At 43.8% G+C, this 19,447-nt stretch overlaps 1 protein-coding gene across 7 annotated transcripts in view; it reads right to left on the bottom strand.

Moving 5' to 3' along the window:
• The window catches only part of EBF2 (EBF transcription factor 2), a 198,180-nt gene extending 178,938 nt beyond the window's left edge, over positions 1-19,242 (bottom strand). For 6 of the 7 annotated variants that reach the window (XM_036240192.1, XM_036240193.1, XM_036240198.1 and 3 more), the window contains exons 1-6: positions 19,112-19,242; positions 16,503-16,659; positions 15,370-15,433; positions 15,002-15,057; positions 14,481-14,554; positions 7,936-8,004 (exon numbers count right to left, since the gene is read on the bottom strand). In XM_036240192.1, the coding sequence (XP_036096085.1) occupies positions 7,936-8,004; positions 14,481-14,554; positions 15,002-15,057; positions 15,370-15,433; positions 16,503-16,659; positions 19,112-19,242 (551 nt within the window). The remainder of the gene's footprint in view (positions 1-7,935; positions 8,005-14,480; positions 14,555-15,001; positions 15,058-15,369; positions 15,434-16,502; positions 16,660-19,111) is intronic. The other variant, XM_036240195.1, reaches the window with a different exon arrangement.
• Positions 19,243-19,447: the final 205 nt, after the last annotated feature.

Genomic DNA, 19,447 nt, shown 5'->3' with positions numbered 1-19,447 from the left:
ATAGTTAATAAATATTAGAGTTAAGACTTAAAAGACATGTGGTGTCAGACATTCAAGAATTACAATATAATTGAGAATGTAAGGCAAGTCCATTCTCAATTATATTGAGAATGTAAGGTTAAAACGAACAAACAAACAAAGACAATACCCATACATCCTAACCAGAGCAAGCACATGTGACAAGTATCAAGTGAAGAGACTTTGGCTACAAGAATGGGTGTCTTGCCCTGGTCCAGTGGCTCAGTTGGTTGGAGCATCATCCCATACACCAAAAAGTTGCAGATTCGATTCCTGGTCAGGGCACATACCTAAGCTGTGCATTTGATCCCCAGTCAGGGCACATATGGGAGGTAACTTATCAATGTTTCTCTCTCACACTGGTGTTTCTCTCTTTTTCTATCTCCCTTCCTCTCTCTCTAAAAATCAATTTTAAAAAACCAAAAACATAGCCCGGCTGGTGTGGCTCAGTGGTTGAGCATCCACCCATGCACCAAAAGGTCGCTAGTTCAATTTCTAGTCAGAGCACATGCCCAGATTGTGGGCCTGATCCCCAGTGGGGGGCATGCAGGAGGTGGCCAATTGATGTTCTCTCTCATCGATGTTTCTATCTCTCTCTCTCCCTCTCCCTTCCTCTCTCTTTAAAAATTAATAAAAATAATAATTAATTTTTAAAAAGAATGCATTTGTTTAAAAAAATGCTCAAGTAAGGATAAAAAACAACAACTAATGTTTTTTAAAAAATGGGTATCTTTGAGGAGACAGAATCTGAACCTAGGTCTTAGAAAAGGGATAGGATTTATATTGGCAGAGAGTTTGAGGTAGGTGTTCCAGGTGGAAATAATGTGTAAAAAGACAGAAAAGACAAAATTTTCAAGGTCTGTTTGATGGAACAACCATTTTTATGCCATTTGGATTTATAGAGAAGCACTAGAAAGCTAGAACCAATCTACCATCCACTTACCTGGTCTTCAGAACACTTCTCACAGTTTGTAAATATATATTTCTTTGTATGATTATTTAACTTGTCAACTCAATACAAACAGAAACCATGCCTGTTGTATTCCCTGGTGGTCTGTCAGTAGCACGGGCTCAGAAATATTTGCTTAATAATTGAACAACAGAAACAATTACTCAATCATTGAATGATGGTATGAACCAATATATAGATGACTAAGCTAGTTTGTGTCAAATCTAAAAGTTCTGTGAGTCTAGGAAGACTAGTCAGTCAAGTAGAGTAACTATAATTCTTAAAAACTAACCCACCGCAGAAGTAAAGATCATAACTTTTCAGTACTGCCTCTTTAATAAAAAAAAAAAAGAGTCATTTTCTCAAAGGAAGTTTCATTTCGTTTTACCACTTGGCTCAGGCTGTCATCCAGTGAAGTACTTCAACCCAAAGGGACATTTTTTCTCCACCAGCAAGTAGAAGAGTCCTTTCTCCTATACCTGAAATGGCTACAAAACTAGCAAAGGTTTTACCAGAAAACAAAGGAAGGAGAATATGAAAGAATGATATATTTACTTTGGGTAGATAATCTGTTTTTAGTGAGAAAATCTAAACCTTCCCTAAGGGAATGGAATTTTCACACACACACACAAATTGCCCAGGGCCAGGCTTTTTTGTAGACTCACATCACTGGGCTCCCTTCCACTGGAGATGGACAGTCTTGGCAGAGGAGGCACCTATTAATAGGTCCCGTAAATTATTGATGAGCAAGAATGATGAGTTAGCATGCTTGACACCCAAACCTGGGCCCTCAGCTAGAATTAGGAAATTTAGAGCTGGAAGGTAAGGTTCAGATCACCCATTAATCCAAAGCACTTCATTTTATAGACAAGGAATCCAAGGCTCCGTGAGGCAGCTCACAACCTCTGTAACATTAGGCAGTTAGCTAGTAAATATCTGGGGCCAGAAACAGGTGTCCTGATCCTGGTCCAGGGCCATTTCTACTATACCATGATGCATCTCTGTCACACTGGGGACTGATATTTCAACCTGTCATACAGTTGAATGTGACTTGTACAGTCTTGGTATAAATGACTTTCCAGGGACAAGTGACACCCACCACTTCCCAGAGAACAGATCCCCTCTCTCATATTCCTAGCAGGAGTTCTTCCAGACCATGCTCACCAGGTCTTTCTATTTTTCAACAGCTCTACATTCTGAAAATTTTTTCTTCTGTTATACCAAAATCTTGTCTGTAACTTCTATCCACTGATTTTACTCCAGTTTCCCACTGAAACTGACTACATGAGTGGCCAAATTATCTAACTCCTTAAGACTTATTTTTTCCTCCATAAAATTGAGAATTTTCTCAACCATTGAAGATTAATTATTATTATTTAATACAGCCTTGGCTGGTGTTGCTCAGTGGTTAGTGTCAACGCATACACCTAAGGGTCATGAGTTTGATTCCCAGTTAAGGGTACATACCTGGTTTGCAGGTTTCACCCCCCGCCCCAGTTGGGGTACATGCGGGAGGCAACCAATTGATGTGTCTCTCTCACATCAATGTTTCTCTTTTTCTCTTTCTCTCCCCACCCCTTTCTCCTTCCCTCCCTTCCACTCTCTAAAAATCAATGGAAAAAATATCCTTGGGTGAGAATTAACAACAACAGAAAAGATTATTTAATACAAATTGTTTACCACAATGTCCAGCATACAATAAATGCAACTGAAATGTTAGGCAAATGTTGAGTATTGGTCTTAACCATCCTTCTCAGAGATAGAATTCTTCATTCAGGAGGTGTCACTACTAATATATCTGACTTGTTCATTTCTGGGGAATAGGAGAGCAGGATTGAAAACCAGCCTGAATGGCCAAGGGTGGCAGAAATCTGCTGGGATTTGTGGACATAAATCTCACCAAGAGCTCAACTTCAACCACTATCTAAACATTGCTTCTATACTAAGAGATAGTATACAGTATTTTTGGTGTTACACCAAAAATAAAGAATAGATTAATATAGATTTTGTTTAATAAATTAATAAAAAGAACACTCCAGAATTCAGGTTAAGGCATGGGAAGTCAGTTAGGTCTTTACTCTCCATAGTTATCTTCCAAAATTCCCCATCTCACAAAAAACTTCCCTGGAGGTAAGTGATACACTGCAGAGATGAATGACCCAGAGGAAAGAGGATTCAAGCACATAGAACAAGGTAGTCAGTGAGGCAGAGAAAGGCAGGAAGAGGATATACTAGATGGCCAGGAAGGTAAACAAGAAGCCTGGACCAGAGGGGAAAGCATCAGGTGAAGATGCCTACCAAGATGATGGCAGGAGAAAACTTAATGAAAAAAAAAATTCATACCCATTAGGATAGCAACTATCAAAAAACCCCAAAAAACCTAAAAACAAGAAAATAGCAAGTAACATGGAGCTGCAGAGAAATTATAACCTGTGCTGTTGATGAGAATGTAAAATGGTGTAGCCATTTCCACCATACAAAGGAAATAGTATGGTGATTCCTCAAACCATCATATGACCCAGCAATTCCAGTTCTGGGCACATACCAAGAATAAAAATTGAAAGCAGTGACTCAAAAAGACATTGTCTACCCATGTTCATAGCAGCATTATTCACAATGGGCAAATTCTGACACATACTACAACATGAAGGAACTATGAAGATATTATGCTGAGTGAAATAAGCCTGCCATAAAGGGACAAATACTATGTGGTTCCATTTATATGAGGTACTTAGAGTAGCCAAATTCATAGAGACAGAAAATGCAATGCTGGTTGCCAGGGGCTGGGAAGAAGGGGGAATGAGGAGTCGTTGTTTAATGGTGACAGAGCTTCAGTTCTGCAAGATTAAGAGAGCTGTACAGATGGGTGGTGGTGGTGGTTGCACAACAGTGTGTATGCACTTGATAACTTTGAACTGAACACTTGCTTAAGATGGCCAGATTTATGTTGTGTGTCATTTACCACAATTAATTTTTTCATAAGAGGAAGATAATATAAGGAAAACCCCTCATAGACAACTAAAAACCAAATACTTCTGAATAAACCTTTTGAATAAGAGTCATTCTGTTGTTTATTTGGCTTCTTGAAAAAGAAAATGAACAAAAACACATCAGCACTTAAAATAATCCCACTGGGAACAGATCTCAGAAATATAGAAGATTGATGTCCCAAGACAAAAGACTGTGATATCTATCTAGCATGTGAGAAATAAGTTGGAACTGCCCTTTTAATAGAAAATATCCCACCAGTATGCACATGGGTAGGTGTAGCCTTCAAAGTTTCAAAAAGAAATATTGCCCTCCCCACCCATCTGACTTTCAATGGAGCTGCAAGTACAGGAACAATAAGGACTTTTTTCCTTCTCTCACATCAGTGAGACTGTCCTTAAAATCCTCTTCCCATGGACCACCAGATTATCCTGAGCCCCAGAGATTCAGTAGATATGCAGAAGCTTCCAGATAGAGCCTTTTTTTTTTTTTAATGTACCACACCCACACACAGGTCTTTACAGACAAGATTTAGGTGGAAGACCACAGTAAGGATTCTGTTTTTATTGTTGTTTTTGTTTTGTTTTGTTCTGTTCTGTTTTATTGGTTTTTCTCCAGATAAGGACTTTGAAATTTTACACTAAAATTTAATAAACCCTCCCTGCTCTATGCACACACATTTGTACACAGAAGGAAGACTCCGCCAGAGGCCGTGATTCACAGCAAATTTCGCTGGGCTATGTGTTGGCCTGGCTTTGTGGAGAGGGGTGTGGCTGCCCCAAAATTCACAAAAACATGCTGAAAAGATAACTGGAAACAAAAATTAAATGTATGTTTCTAGGGAGATCATTCAGGGAGTAATTTAGCAGGGAAAAAGAATCCCCAGTCTGGGGCTAAGTCTTAGGAAATGGAGAACTAAGGGTCTAAGGGGGCTGCCTTATTGTAGAATTCAATGATATTCAATTAAAGGTCCACAAGGTAGCAACAGCTATTTTTTAAATATTTCAAGCAGCCTGTTAGAAAGTGAGTATCTGCCCAGGATGTGGTCACATGGGCTAAGTGAAAGGTCAAGTTGTTTTCTGGTTGAGCTGGAAGTATATGATGTCAGTGGGGTAACATGACATAGTATATCTCATCAGGATCATCTGGCTGGCTGTTGATGAGATCAAGGTATTTCTGGGATGAGATTCTTTCCCACTCTGTTATATGTCTTTGATTAATAAAAATGTATTTACAACTGAATTAGTACTTGTTAACTGTAGTTTGGCACACAAAATTTTGCTAAATCCTGAATTCACCAAGGGAAAAAATAAAGGGGTCTTGGGTGGTGAAAAGTTTGGGAACCACTCTTGAGTCTCCTCTTCCCTTCCCCCAAACAAGCACAATTCCAGGGGAATAAGCAGGGTTCCCTGGGGCCAGAGTGGAGCGTGCCTGTTGTGTGAGAAAACTCAGAGACAGACAGTATAAATTAACTGTACCTGGTTAGACTGAGCCAGGAAGGTGAGGAGATAATTAGTTGGCATTATAGGAACAAGGGCAAAGAAGAGAGTTCTATATTTACTCAGAGGAAATCCAAAATAGATTACTTTGCACCTGTTTGGGGTTTGTGGGTGATCTCGACATCTCCAAGTCTGTGAGTGTTGAACCCAGGGACTAGATGCATGGCTCAATCAAACCTCTGATGACACAGCCCACTCATCCCACCTCCAACAAAGGGAAACCTGGCTGCATCCACTTCTGCTTCCACAAATGAAGGGATGAAGGCTAACGTAAGCCCAAGAGACATTCAGCAGCAGTAAAACAAGATTCTGGTGAGGGCAATATCTCTTCAAACAAAGCCCTACAATGAACAAACCAAATAAATGCATCTGTTTATAATAAAATGGTTTCTCTAAAAACCCGATACTGATCAATTTACAGTACCCTTTGGTATGTACATACAGACGCAAAACATTTCAAAGGTAGCGCATATTTCAAGTGATACAGAGACATCACTGGGCTGTTTTATTGTGCATAGGAGAATAAAAATAAATGCCACAGTCTCATAAAGCTCTATAAGATACAGTTTCCACCTTTTTGAAAAAAATTAAGGCATTCTAGCACTAACAACAAAGGCACCAAATATAAAAATCTTTTCTCCCATAGATGCAAAAAGATTACTTCCTTTTGTATGGGTAACATGTGTATTTTATAGGAAGAAAATGTAAGCATATTTAGCTTTATTTGTAGTTTCTTACAGTAAGAGCTGCAGCTAAGCACAGAGTCATTAGGATGCGAGCTGATGAGATGTAAGATGCAAGTGAGCATTTACAAGTTTGCAAATATTTCCAAAGCTGGTTTCTGGGGTGTTTATTATAAGAAAAGATGTAACAATGATGAGGTTAGAGTGCCTTCTTGAAAGGACAACAAAAGTTAGTGGAAAAGACTAGATGAAGATTAGAAAGCTCAGGGTACACACTGGAAAGAACTGGGTCTCTGTCTGGGCTGCTCTTGTATCAATCAAATTCCCCCAGAGGATCCCAAGGGATCCTGGGAAGCTGGCATTACATCCCATGCAATCAGCACACCCCGCTCACATGCGTTAGGACAGACTGCTGGGGAAGCTGATGGCAGTGAGAGGCCTGCAGGCCTAAAAAGAAGACGACTGTTTTTTAGTGCGGGCTCTACTCCAATCAGCTACGCCATCGTGGGCTCCTCATGCTACCATTCCCGGGTTCAGTCTCTTCATCTATCAAATGAGGAAGATGACTGACTCCAGAGAGCACTTACAACTCTTTAATTTTAAGCTTTCATGCACTTTCAGAAAAACCAAAGAAGTTTCATATTGCTCTCACCTGACCCTCCTAAGATGGCAAAGTCACCATATACATCTGACAAACATTTTAAGTTTGTCATCCTCCCCAAGCATCTCAGAGAATATTGCAGAACTGCCCTGGCTAGTTCAGTGGTCTCCTAAAACTTACAGAAGCAGGCAGTACCCTCCCACTCTTCTTTCCATTATACCATTGAAGAATAGAGGTGCTGAGTGCTTTGTCTAAGGTCAGAAGCTAGGACAAAATTAGAATTTCAGCCTCCTTGTTCCTAGTACTATGCTATACTTTCCACGAAGAAACCAAGTTGGGTTTCTGGGAAGAATGCCAGAGGTTCCATTCTCCCAACTGAGGATTCACTGGGATAACAACTTTGGAGACTGTGGTCTCTCCAAACCATTTCAGGACCTGGCTAGAAACATGAAAACCCAAAGAAAGGATCAATAGGGAATTATTCAGTTTTTTAATGAAAGAGAAAAAATTAGGGGTGGGAATATGGGATTTCTTAAAAATTACATGATTGCTGAAAGTTAATTTGGTATTTCTTTATTGGTTTGTAAGTTCTGTTTCCAATCACAAAAACAGACAGCTGAGGATGCCTAAATCACATTTCAATGAATTAGCATCTTGTCCCAAAGAATCTTACCACTCTGAATATAACATAGAACCCAGAAAGCAATCCTCTGTGGTAGAAAGGAATCTCCCTCAATGCAATAGAGAGCATGTCATAATCCCCTAAACCATAATCTAAATTGTAAGTCTTCAAGCCCAACAGCAATCACTGAGAATGATAAAGGGGTTGCCACTTAACTTCAGATACACTGCCTCTTCCAGGAAACTGATTGAGGCCCTGCCCTGCCCTGCCAGATAGAAGAGATGGCATCTTCTACCACCCCTTACCATCCATGAACTCCTTATTAGGCTGAAGCCAGTGCACCTGGAAAAAAAATCTGTCATAAATTAAGAGACATAAGTTCAAAAAGGAAGGCTCTGACTTCTTCCAAAAAAGGCCAACCAGAACAAGAAAACACATGTTGAACTAGCATCATGCTTTGAAGATAACATAACACCAACCTTACGGCAAAGCCCAAGTGATCAGTACTCAGAGTTGAGATTCATAAAGGAAAGAAATCCGAAGTGATTTTTTAAAACATCACTTTTTCCCCCTACCTGTCGATGATAACAGGGTCTGAAGGAGTCTCATTTCGGTTTCCACAACTTTTCTTTTCGCAACATCGACTGTAGATTGGGAAGGAACCAAAAGAGTAAAAGAAATTTGTCAAAATCAAGAAACTACAATGAACATACAATGTAAGAACGTCCACAAAAAAAAAATATGTCCTGGGTAGACTCTTCACTATCAGCAGCTTGAGAGCAGAATTTATGGCCATGTTTAAAAACAACAGTGAACTTGAAGCCCAAAGACACCCACTTAAATTCTCACTCTGTGACTTATAAACTGGGTAATTCCTAGCAAATTAGAACTTTTCCAAGAGTCATATTTGTAATCTGAACCATGGACAGCTGGATTTAAAAATCTATAAGGCTATTTCCAGCTCAGTGTTGAATGATTTTATGACTATATATTTTAGATCTTTGTGTCTTAATAAATATTTAGAGAAAGAGGGAAAAGAAAATGTATAAATAAACCGCAAGTAGCTGCCTGGATTATTATCAACCTTATTTACATAACATCTTTCTCTGGAAAACACAGTGTACTTTATAAATATTTATGCATTCGTTCATTTTCATCATTTCCTAAATATGAAGGTGGAAGAGCAGAACTATGATATATATTCTAAAACAGGAAGAAGTGCCTGGCTGGTGTGGCTCAGTGGATTGAGCATTGTTCCATGGACTGAGAGATCCTGGTTCAATTCCCTGTCGGGGCACATGCCCAGGACGTGGGCTTGGTCCCTAGTGGGGGGCATGCAGGAAGCAACTAATCACTGTTTCTCTCTCACATCAATATTTCTTTTGCTCTCTCCCTTCCTCTATCTCTAAAAAATAAAAATAAAAAACATTAAAAAAAAAAAATAGGAAGAAGCCCTGGCCAGTTTGGCTCAGCCGTTAGAGAGTCAGCCTGAGGACCAAAGAGTCCCAGGTTTGATTCTAGCCAATGGCATGTACCTCAGTTGCAGTTCAGCCCTGGCCCTGGTTGGGGTCCTGTAGGAGCCAACCAATCCATGTGTCTCTCTCATGTCAATGTTGTTGTTTTTTCTCTCTGTCTCCTCCCCACTCTATCTAAAGATAAATGGAAAAGTATCTTTGGGTGAGGATTTTAAAAATTAAGAAAAATAAATTAAAAATACAACCGAAAGAAGATGAGGCAGGGAGCAGTAAAATGATAGCTCCAATCATTTTCACCAAGTCCAGAACAGAAATGGAACTGGACATATAGGTCCCGTCTTGAAAACACTGCCTCCCAAAACTTGCACCTGGCAGAGGGCTGGGTAGATACTGGAGAATGCACAGAGAAAGAAGAGGTCCTAGAACAATTACAATAGACAGAAAGGATTCAGAAGGACCTGGGCAGAAGCAAAACACTTTAATCCAAAGGGCCCTGTGTGGGAGATCAAAACAAATGTAAAAAGGGCCAAGGAAGCTTGGTGGTGAAGAAGCAATGAAACATCACCTCCCTGTTTTGCCCGATTGCTGCTTGTCAGGACCACAGATTCTGTATACCTCTCAGCTTATTCAAGGACATGGTCCACCATTGACTGTAACTTTAACATGGTTTATAAGAAAAGCATTATCACTCACACCGGTTGTAGAATATGTCTAATAAACCTTACCAATAACAAAACTATATGTAAGCACTGCCTTTCCAATGATAGTATCTCTGTAGCTTAAGATTGGTGCGGCCCAATCAAAAAAAATTGGTAACGTGGGAATCAGGGCTCTGGCGCCTAACCCAACTCTGTCCCAAACCAGCTGCATGAATTCAGTCTAATCTCTAACTCCTCTGGGCTTTGCCTCCCTATATATAAATTTTAAATGTTGGATTAGATTATCTCCAGAGTCCCTTCTAGGTTTAAGAAGTCCATAAGGCTACGAGATTCCCTGAGCACCCTCCAAAAGTGATGACAGGGTTAGGGAAAGACGGAAGCCATGTGGCAGCAGACCCACAGGCCTAACACAGCCCAGTCATAGATTTCCTTTCTAGTTCTCTGCAGTACTTTTACCATCTCAGATCCTCCACAAAATTACAAACAAACAAAGAAAGAAATATTTTACAACTTTTAAAATGCATCTGTCTTGTACAGAGACATGAGGATTATTTAGTGAATAATTTTGTCATTCTCAAAAAATGCTAAAAAATTTCCACCAAATGGGCATAACGAGGTTTTAAGAAATGCAATCAAATTAGTAGGAAATAAAAGAAAAATTGTCTCAACTTTCTTAAATACCAGAGCTTGCCGCTGGGACTTTCTGGAATAATATTTTGCCTTTGAAATTATATTAGGTCTTAACTTTTAAAATTTCAATCCATCCCAAGATTAACACCAATAAAAATGCTGGCCAGTTGCTCTCCCCCCTCCCAAAGCCTTTGTCTTTCTTCCCAACTCCTACCTCCACCCATTCAGTCTCCCACCTCTCCTGTTTTCTGTGGCTCATGTCAGTGGAATACCTTTGTAGCTTGGGCAAGCCTTTTTCTTAGCAACAAAATTTCAAATGCCCCATACATGCGAGTTACCTAAAGCCTTCTACCTAGACTCCCCTTTGACATTACCAGCATGGCAACCTAACCCAAATGTGTGTTTGATGCTGGGTACAATTTAATTCCAAGAGCACACACAGTTAGATTGTTAATCTGTTTAGTTTGAGAAGAAATGATTCTGAGCAGGCTAAGTAAGTTTGCAAAATTGCTCAGCTTTCCATGGGGAGTTTCTCTGGAGGAAAAGAAAAACAGAAAAAATGTAAGCCCAGTGCCAGTGTAACACAATTTGGGGATTCAGCTCAGGGAAGGAAATGATATTTAAAGAAAATGCAGAGAGAAACTTCAGGACCCAATCTTCCATTGTCTAACAGTCACATATTTAGGTATAGTCTAATGTTAATAGTACAGAAAAGATGTAGAAGACAGTGACTTGGCTGTTACACTATAATAATAAAAGTATAAAAATAATAAGAATAGACTGTATTTGCCCCCATTTAAGCCCCTCTTAAAATTTCTCCAGATTAGCCAAAGCTAATTCTTTTTTTTTTTCTTTCTTCTTTCTAAAGAAAAGTTCTTAACAAGATAGCCTAGTTATTCTTTATTTGGTTTCTTAAATAACATTCAGTCCTGTTCCTATTACATGCCCTTCCCCCTGTCAATGCCAGAATAGTAAGGTAAACAAAGAGAAGTGGAGAGTGGAAGATATTCCTGAGCCACTTCCCCCACACAGTCCTGGGGATCAGATACGTGGATAGTAAGAGACGGAAATGCAGTGATCCCTTCCTTTTGCCGCACAATCAAAGCCTGAGTGACCAGCTTCAGGTTTAGTTGCTTTAGTAAAAAAGGCTTTTTAGGGTTATTACCTAGCAAGCAAGTGAACAAGACTGAGAAAAAACAAACAAACAAAAAAAAACAGGAAAAGAAGGGGGGGAAATTGAACAAAGAGAAGAGGAAACTGAACTTGGCACCAGGTTAAGACTGCGTTCCTAACTACCACGGAGAAGCTCAGAAGTGTCCTTTTCTCCTGATAACTGAAAATGAAAGGTCTTTCTTTACCCCTAGGTTTGGCTTGGCTTGGTTTATTTTATTCTAGTACTCATTTAGAGAGCCTTTTACCTGAAATACCCTCAATTTGCTAACAGTCCGTTTCATCCTTCCTATCTCTTCATGGAATCTTGAGAGGGAAAGAGAAAAAAAATAAAGAGGTTAGGGATGGGGATGGGCAAAACAAGAAATTTTATCCCAATCCTGAATCTTACCTGAATTTTTCAGGAAGGGAGAAAGAAGGGGGAAACGGGACGGCTGGAGAAGAAAAAGCCTCAGCCATGGACACGGGGTGTCCAGTCAGACAAATTTCTGCTCAAGACAAGTGAGCATGTCCTTTCCCTTCCAAAATCGTTTTTTAAAATTCAGCACTCAACTTTCAAAAATCTGTCTCTAATTTCAAACTCAAATAAGCGCACAGCATGGTGGCTTTTGTTTTGTTTTCTTCTCCCCAACTCCTCCCTGCGATTGCATAACAAAAGTGTCTAAATTCACACCATCTGGCCGATAAAGACACTGGCCCCACTGCCCGGCTGGCCCATCTGATTAGGGCCCTGTCTAGCCTGCGCCTTGTGGCGAAGAGTCACAGCTGTGGGGTTTGCTCTAGCTCAATACAACTCTGTTATTAGCCAGCTGTAGGCCTTGAGACGACTTCTGTTCAAATTATAATATCTTTTAACCCTCTGAGCATTTGAGGGCACAGGGGTGGCTGACAGCAACATAACAACTAGATTTCTCCTTACTAATAATGGCAAAATGAACTAAAGCAGGGAAGAGGGGAACAGAGACTGTTGGAAAAAGGAGAAAAAGTTATTCCTAAAGAGATTTATATTGTTTCTCTCCTTAAAGCGAAATGCTAATTTATGAGCTTCTTGACTAAAAGATTATAGAACATAAAACCATGCAGGGAAATTCCCAGGTATGCCCCCAAACACTCGCCACACAAATGCAACTGTGTGCCATAACCATTGAGAAAGAGGGCATCTGATTCATCCCTCAGTCACTGACTGCTATAACTGGCTCTTAAAATGTGGAAGAAGGAATATTTTTCTCCCTAACTGGAGAATCAACCACCTCAGACTGATACATTGAATGAGAACTTCCCTTTTACATGCATCCAGCATTTGCCACTACCCCAGCCATCTTCTCTCTCTCTCTCTCTCTCTCTCTCTCTCTCTCTCTCTCTCTCCACAGTATCCATCCAATGGATCATTTATTAACCCATTAATTAATATTTGTTTTAAATTCTAATTTGGGAAGAAAATAGCAGAGCATCTCTTCCCAGGTCTCAAATGCAGAGAAGTTACAGTATATTAAATTTTTATATTGTATTACTAATGTAAACTAAACCAGAGACTTTAAAAATTGATGCTGCTACTTAAACAGAATAAAATGAGGAGGATTTGTTTGGCTTAAAAATAAAAATGTCAGCTTTAAATACCGCTATATAGGGCATGCAAGTATTATTTAAAATGACAGGTATAATTCATCAGACAATGGGCCAGTTTAGGGTTTTCTTTTCTTTTAGGAAGATAATCTCTCCAAACAAAGACATTTAAAAGTATAAAGAGAAATAAAAAAGCACCCTTCAGTTAGCCAACTGAATCAAAGTGTTATGACTATTCAGTCTAATTATTACAGGCAAGTTCATCTTAGAATTGTATTTTCTTTCGGAATGGATCTATCAAGGGGCCCAGGGATAAGAAGTAGCTATCTGCTTACTCTATCGCCCAAAGCCTCACCCGGCTACTCAGGCAAGGAAGCCCTGACCCCCTCAGCTCTGGCAGAATTCAATTTTGCATTTGGCAAAGTTTGTTTTTCTAATACTTGGTCAAAACCAAAACAAACATGTCTGATTGTTATGTTTCTTCCTGACTGGGTTGGGATGGAGACAGGGCTGCCAGGAGTTGACCATAAAACAGTCCAAACTACATCAGCCATGGCCTGCAATTACCCAAAACTAGCAAGTCTGGAGTTGGAAGACATTTACTGAAGTAATAGCGGAGTAAGGAAGAATTGAGCCTTTCGCTCCAATTAGAGATTTTGGAGGAAGAAAATTGTGTGTGGAATAAACATTTACATTTTTATAGTAAAACCACCACCTCTTCCAAGAATTTCCTTTTTATAGAAAACTCTCCTTTGCTGTGGGACCCCCAATACCTGGCAAAACTAGAAACTCAATAAACATTTGTTGGAAGAATAACCGTGTGGATAAATTCTTCTCATTTTTTATTTTCTTCTAGTCAAGCAGAAGAAACACTCAAAATGGAATGGATTGTTCTCTGAAAGAAGATGGGAAAAGGTGCAGAAATTCTAGTAGACTGCAGCTTTCACAATTTAGCCAGGAGAATCCAGCTGTTGCTCCAACCCCAGATGTCCAGCATGGGGTCCTCTCCCACCCCTCCCATCACTGGTGGTGAACCTCACTGACCTTTCTCCCTACAGTTTCTTTTAACCTAAGAAAATCCTCTGACATGAGAAATCACTGAAGAAGCAACATCCCTGGTGGAAGGAACATCACAAAGGCCTCAGCTGGGGTGTCCTGGAAATGGGTTGCTGGACTCTCTGGTGGTCCCTTGCCAAGATTGTGAGTCTCCAGTGCTTGGACTCTTTAATGCCACAAGTGACCCCTACTTGGAAATCTACCCTGAGCTTGCCAGATGGGTAGGAACTGTGTCTCATGTACCAGCCTGGTGAGAGACTATTCAGGGAAACTCCTGATCCCAAACTTGGCTGTAGGCTGCTCCATGCCTCCCTGAGCTGCCACCAACTGCTGGACAACAGAAAGTGTCCAGGTGGGGAGAAAACTCCCGAGACACCATGGTTCTGGGTTTCCTTTCCGAGATGCTCTAAGAATCTGGGCTTTAGTAAAAGAGATATTCTAGTGACTCAGCCTCCCTCCCTGTACACCATTACTTTTATAAGTCAATTTGGGGATGCCAGGGAACGCAGGAGCCCCACTCCCCTGCCCAGCATGCTAGCGAAGCCTGCAGGACAACGCAGCTCTTACCTGCACATGACTTCGTGTGTCAGAAGAACTCGGCACATTTCCGGATTCTTATTTTGTCCCTCATAAGCTATGGGCTGCGAAGGAGGCAAAGGCAGGAAGGGAAGATGTGAGGGAAGTGGGGAAACAAAGAAAAGGGGACTGAAGAGTAAGCACACTACTTCATTTAGTGTGCCCAGTGGAAGTACAGAACCCATTCTGTGGCCTGGCTAACTCAAGCAAAGTAATCATAGATAAGTTTACCCCGTGAGAACACATTTCTTGCAAAAGGCAATGTTTGGGAAAACTGAATCTTCCAACAATTGTTTCCTCCCTTCACTCCTGTGCTCACCTACCCACCCAGAAAAAAATTGGAAAGAGATGGGAAATTTTTTTTCCCAGAGTGGACAAGGTGCAAGTTGTCCAAGGGCATGTGAAGTCTGACCCAGGAATTTATGGATGGTGGAGGCAGGTCAGGGGAAGATGGAGGAGGTAGGTCGGAGGGGGCCCTGTAGAGGAGGAGCCCAGTAGACCACGGGGCTCACCTGCTTCGTGACGGAGTCAATGAGCCTGACGTACAGGTCCTGCTCCGTGCGGACACCTGTGGGGAGGCCATGGCATAAGGTAAGGACCCAGGAGTTTCTCCAGGGGAACCCCCAACCTGTCCCAGCAGTAGGACCAGGCCCAGGAAGCTGCCCAGGGCTGCAGATGGGCCTGTAGGCTGAATGGTTCTGAGGGCAAAGACCACTCACCCTAACCCTAACCCACCCACCCCCCTGGCCCTGACTGAGCCTCCCAAAACCCTGCTTTCCCTAGTCCTGAGACTGCCTGCAAGCTACCATAACAAGGTCAACTGCTTTCCTTGAAAGGGACATGTGAGGGCAGCTGGACACAGAGGGCATGGGACACTCACCGTTGCTGTAGAGGAGCTGTAACTTGTAGTGGGTGCCGTTGTTGGTCTTCTCATTGCCTTGTTCCTAAAAAGACAAGCCGGTGTTCCAACCCCTTGTTTTGGAGCCCCTCAAATGAGGGAAAAAGGAAAGAGCAAGTCCCTACACCACCTCCCCCAGCTTTTCACCCCCTCCTTTTGGCAGCCTAGAACTATCCCCTGCCCAGCCCCTGGTCAAAGGGCAGGAGCTTCTGCCCAAGGACCACCTCAAAAACTTACCAAGGCTCTCAGCCACTTGACCCTCTCCAAACTTCTGTCCCTCTCCCTTTAAAAATATCCTCAGAAGTGCGATCCCACCAGTCACAACAAAGGGACACTGCACAACACTGTCTTTAACAGTCCCCATCTAACCCACCCAGCTCTGTCTGTCTTTAAGTTGCAAGGCTTCTGCACAGAAAAGTGAAGGGACCTGTCATATGGAAGGGCTACATTGGTCGCTATGCAGACAGGACCAGCGCCTTGGGGGGGGGGGGGCACAAGCTGCAGGAACCCAGGCCCAGGTTCAAGAGGGACCTCTGGAGCGTCTGCTCTAAAGCTCACGTTGTACAGCTGAGGAAACTAAGGCTCAGAAAGGGCAAGAGACTTTCCTTTCCTCACACATCAGCTTCCTTTGAGACCAAACCCGGATCTGGATTGGAAGCCCATGCTAGGGGAGCAAGAGTGGGACAGCAGTCTCAGCGGGAAAGGATGGCCAAGGCTGGCCTCTGGGTTTCCACCTGGTTCCTATCCCCAAGCGGGAGCCAGCAGGTGCAAAATAACAAAAACAACCCGGAGAAGGACAGCGCGGCCTTGGGTATACTTTTAAACTGTGCTATAGTGGAAAAGGTATTTGCTGCGCGGTCAGTCCACGAGGAGATTCTGCTAATGACCCAGAAGCTGTGTGCTAGAGCCAGGGGAGCCCACGGAGCAGCGGTGCTCCGGAATAGGGACTGAAGGAAGTGCCCGGGAAATCGACTGATTTAGAGGCTTCGAGTGAGAAGCCTCGATTTATCATTCCTGATTATGTGAACGGAAAAGTGTTGCAAGTGACAGATGTAATCTTTAGTGCTTTGCAAGGAGTTATTAGGCCGAGAGGGGAAGAAGGGGATCCCGCTTACTTTGTCGTTTTCCACAAAATCTACGAAGGCAGTGCGCTCAATCTCCACCGGCTGCCCCTGCCTGTCATAGAGCGCCAGGACGAAATGAAAGAAGTTGGATTTCCTCAGGTTGGAGGGAGGCTGCTTTTCAAAGTGGGCCCTGGACAGGGCGACTCCGCTGCGAAAGAAGAAACACGGAGGACACCGAAAAAGAAGAGAAAGACAGGATGTTACCAACGCATCCATGCAACACCGCAGAGGGTCAAGAGGCCGTGTCCTAGGTCAAGAGTGTTGGACCCCTTAGACCTTTTAAAAAATCGGATTAAGAAGAGGAGACTCTTGAGAGGAGTTGCAGTGGCCACAGGGGTCGGATGGTAGGGCTGACACTCTCAGCCTCTGCCACCACTGCCCCCTGGCACCCCAGCGCTCCAGGTCAGGCCTTCAGTGGAGACCAAAGGATTCCAGCTGCAGACGGAGGCCCGGAGGGCTCCCCCAGGCGGGGACCCAAATCTTGTCCCGTCGGCTACCTTCATCTATCCTATCCGGTGGCCGCCGAATGGCTAAAAAATTGGAGCTGGGTCCGGGGTTTGAAGAATAAACGCCTCAGTATTTTTGAAGACCTTACCCTTTTCCTTTATCTTCCCTTGGGTTACCGTCCCAGCGCTACTGCCCATACTCTCCTACCCCGCGCCAGCTATCTTGGAAAGGCGGCAGGTGAGAACCCCCTGGGGCGGGCTCGTCTGTCTGAGCCCAAGCCTTGGTCCTACTAGAGGACCTCACCTCCTGTTTCCCTCGCTCTTCCGAAAAGTTGCCAAAGACAATGGCACGGCGGAATCCCCGAGATCAGTCCTAGGGATCGCGGACCACCGGGAACGAGCAAATAGTGGGGACCCTGCCCCCAAAATTGCTGAGCTTGGAGAAGCCAAAATGTTATTAAGAGGCGGAGAAAGTCCTCATCTGGCGCCGAGGGGAGCCTCGGTCCAGTCGCATCTACGGGCGGCGCCAGCCGAACCCGCTGACCTCGAAACCCTTATTGGAGGACCCGAGAGGCGCCCTCGAGTATATGCACACATCTCCTTGCTGACCTGTCTCGGCAGAAAACAAACTGGCCGCCAGATAACATTTAACATGAATTCGGGGCCCAGGCCAGCGCGCAGATGGTTGGAGCTGCCCCGCGGCTCTGGGGTCTGTGGGCCTCATGTCCCAGGGAGAGAGCACTTTTCACTTTTTAAAGGGTGTAAAATTTTGCTAGAATACCCCGCTTGAGCTGCCTGTTCCAATTTCAATAAGTGTTTGATCCGAGGAAAGTAGGGGTGGTGTCTTTAAGGAGCTCGGCTAAGGAAATGCGCCTCGGACTAGGCTCTGCGGAGCTGTCTGATTTCCTCGTCCTGCAGCCCAGCGAGCATCAGACAGCTTCGGAGAGACGCCGGCGCGGTGTGCGGTATGCCGGAGGGATCCGGACGCGTCCTGGGCTTGGACAGGAGGGACTGAGTCGCCCCCTACTCGGTGTCCGAAATGCTTCCAGTGTTGCCTCCTCTCCTCCAAGGATGGCAGTTGGTTCGCTCTACCCGGGACACCTGGAGACGTGTCCTGCTAGGAAAGGAGGAATTTCTAGATGTGTCAGGACTTAGAGGGGGGTGACCAGGAAAACGGATAGGGAGGCTGGAGTCGTGGGAAGAAGTTCGTGGGCTCCATGGGGTAAGGGGGCTTTCTCTTGCAGACAAGGACATGGGGACCACAAATTCCAGCTCAGCAGTGATGATGAGGGACGGGGGCCAGAATGCCTTCGTAGGTTGGCTCTCTGGACCAGGCGTTTAGCCTCTTAGCATACGAAACTCAGAAACACTCAACTTCAGGGACTAGCAAAACTAGAGGTTGGTGATGCCCTGCGTTTGCGGCCGGCTCCTCTCCTCGCCTTTCTTCTTCTGCAATTTCTTCTATTGTTATTCCTTCGTCTTTTTCGCTTTAATTTCTTCTTTTCCTCACCCCGCCTCGGAGCTTCTAGCTCACTGTTTTATCTCTGCGCCCAGACCCTCCAGACTGCCTTCTCCTCCCAGAGCTCCGAGCCGCTTTGCCTTCCCAGGAAAGCGCTCCGAGCAGCCTCTCCGGCTCCTCTCGCCACTGCCACCATCAGCCCTCCGGGCTCCTGGCCTCCAGAAATCGCCCCGCAAGATGGGGCAGAAGAGGCGCTTACAAGCGGCGTGGCAGAATTCTGCAGTCGCGGGGAAGCCGGCTCTCCCGTGGCCGCCGCTGCCAGCTCTGGTCCTCAAGCTCCACTCTGGGCCAGCCCCTCCTTACCCGGCTAGGGACTGAGCTGTGAGGCATTGGATTCTACTTTGTTATTTTTCCTCCCAAAGAATGGTCTGTGGGGAAGGAGTGGGGGAGAAACATAACGACCCAGGCAATTCAGCAACTCCAGTGTTAGTTGCAGGGTAAGTGTTCCCCAGACTGCCGCGACCTGCCTGCCCGAGGGCGAGCCCCAGCACGCGGGGCAGGGCGACAGATGCGGGGAAGAGAGGAAAAGACAGAGCGAGTGAGCGGGGGAGGGGTAACAGAAAGAGAGACAGTGGGAGAAGAGCAAACGAGCTAGTGACTTTGAGAGCATAATAACTGTGCGACCGTCTAGTTACCTCTGCGCCGCGACATTGGCGTCCACCACGCCGACATTCCGGACCCAGGACCTGACCGAATCCATCTCGGCACCCAGCGATTTCTCTTTCAGAGCTGGCCCTCTTCCTAAAGTATCTTGAATCCCAAACATTTAAAAAGTCTGATCTGTCTCTTTAAAAATAAGAGTTACCACACTGTCTTTACTGTTCCCGACGTTGTCACCAAACTGTTTCCTCTAAAACAATCCAAAAAAAAAAAAAAGTGGGGAGGATCAAGTGCTGAAGTTTGAGTCTCTCTTGGAGGAAAAAAAAAAGATAACCCGTCCTTTGCTTCACGCGTGAGGTGCTGATTGGTGT

Source organism: Molossus molossus, unplaced genomic scaffold, assembly GCF_014108415.1.
Source record: "Molossus molossus isolate mMolMol1 unplaced genomic scaffold, mMolMol1.p scaffold_m16_p_4, whole genome shotgun sequence".
Lineage (NCBI taxonomy): Eukaryota > Metazoa > Chordata > Mammalia > Chiroptera > Molossidae > Molossus > Molossus molossus.
The sequence above is the reverse complement of the archived record's forward strand: the minus strand, read 5'-3'. Positions and strand labels throughout refer to the sequence as shown.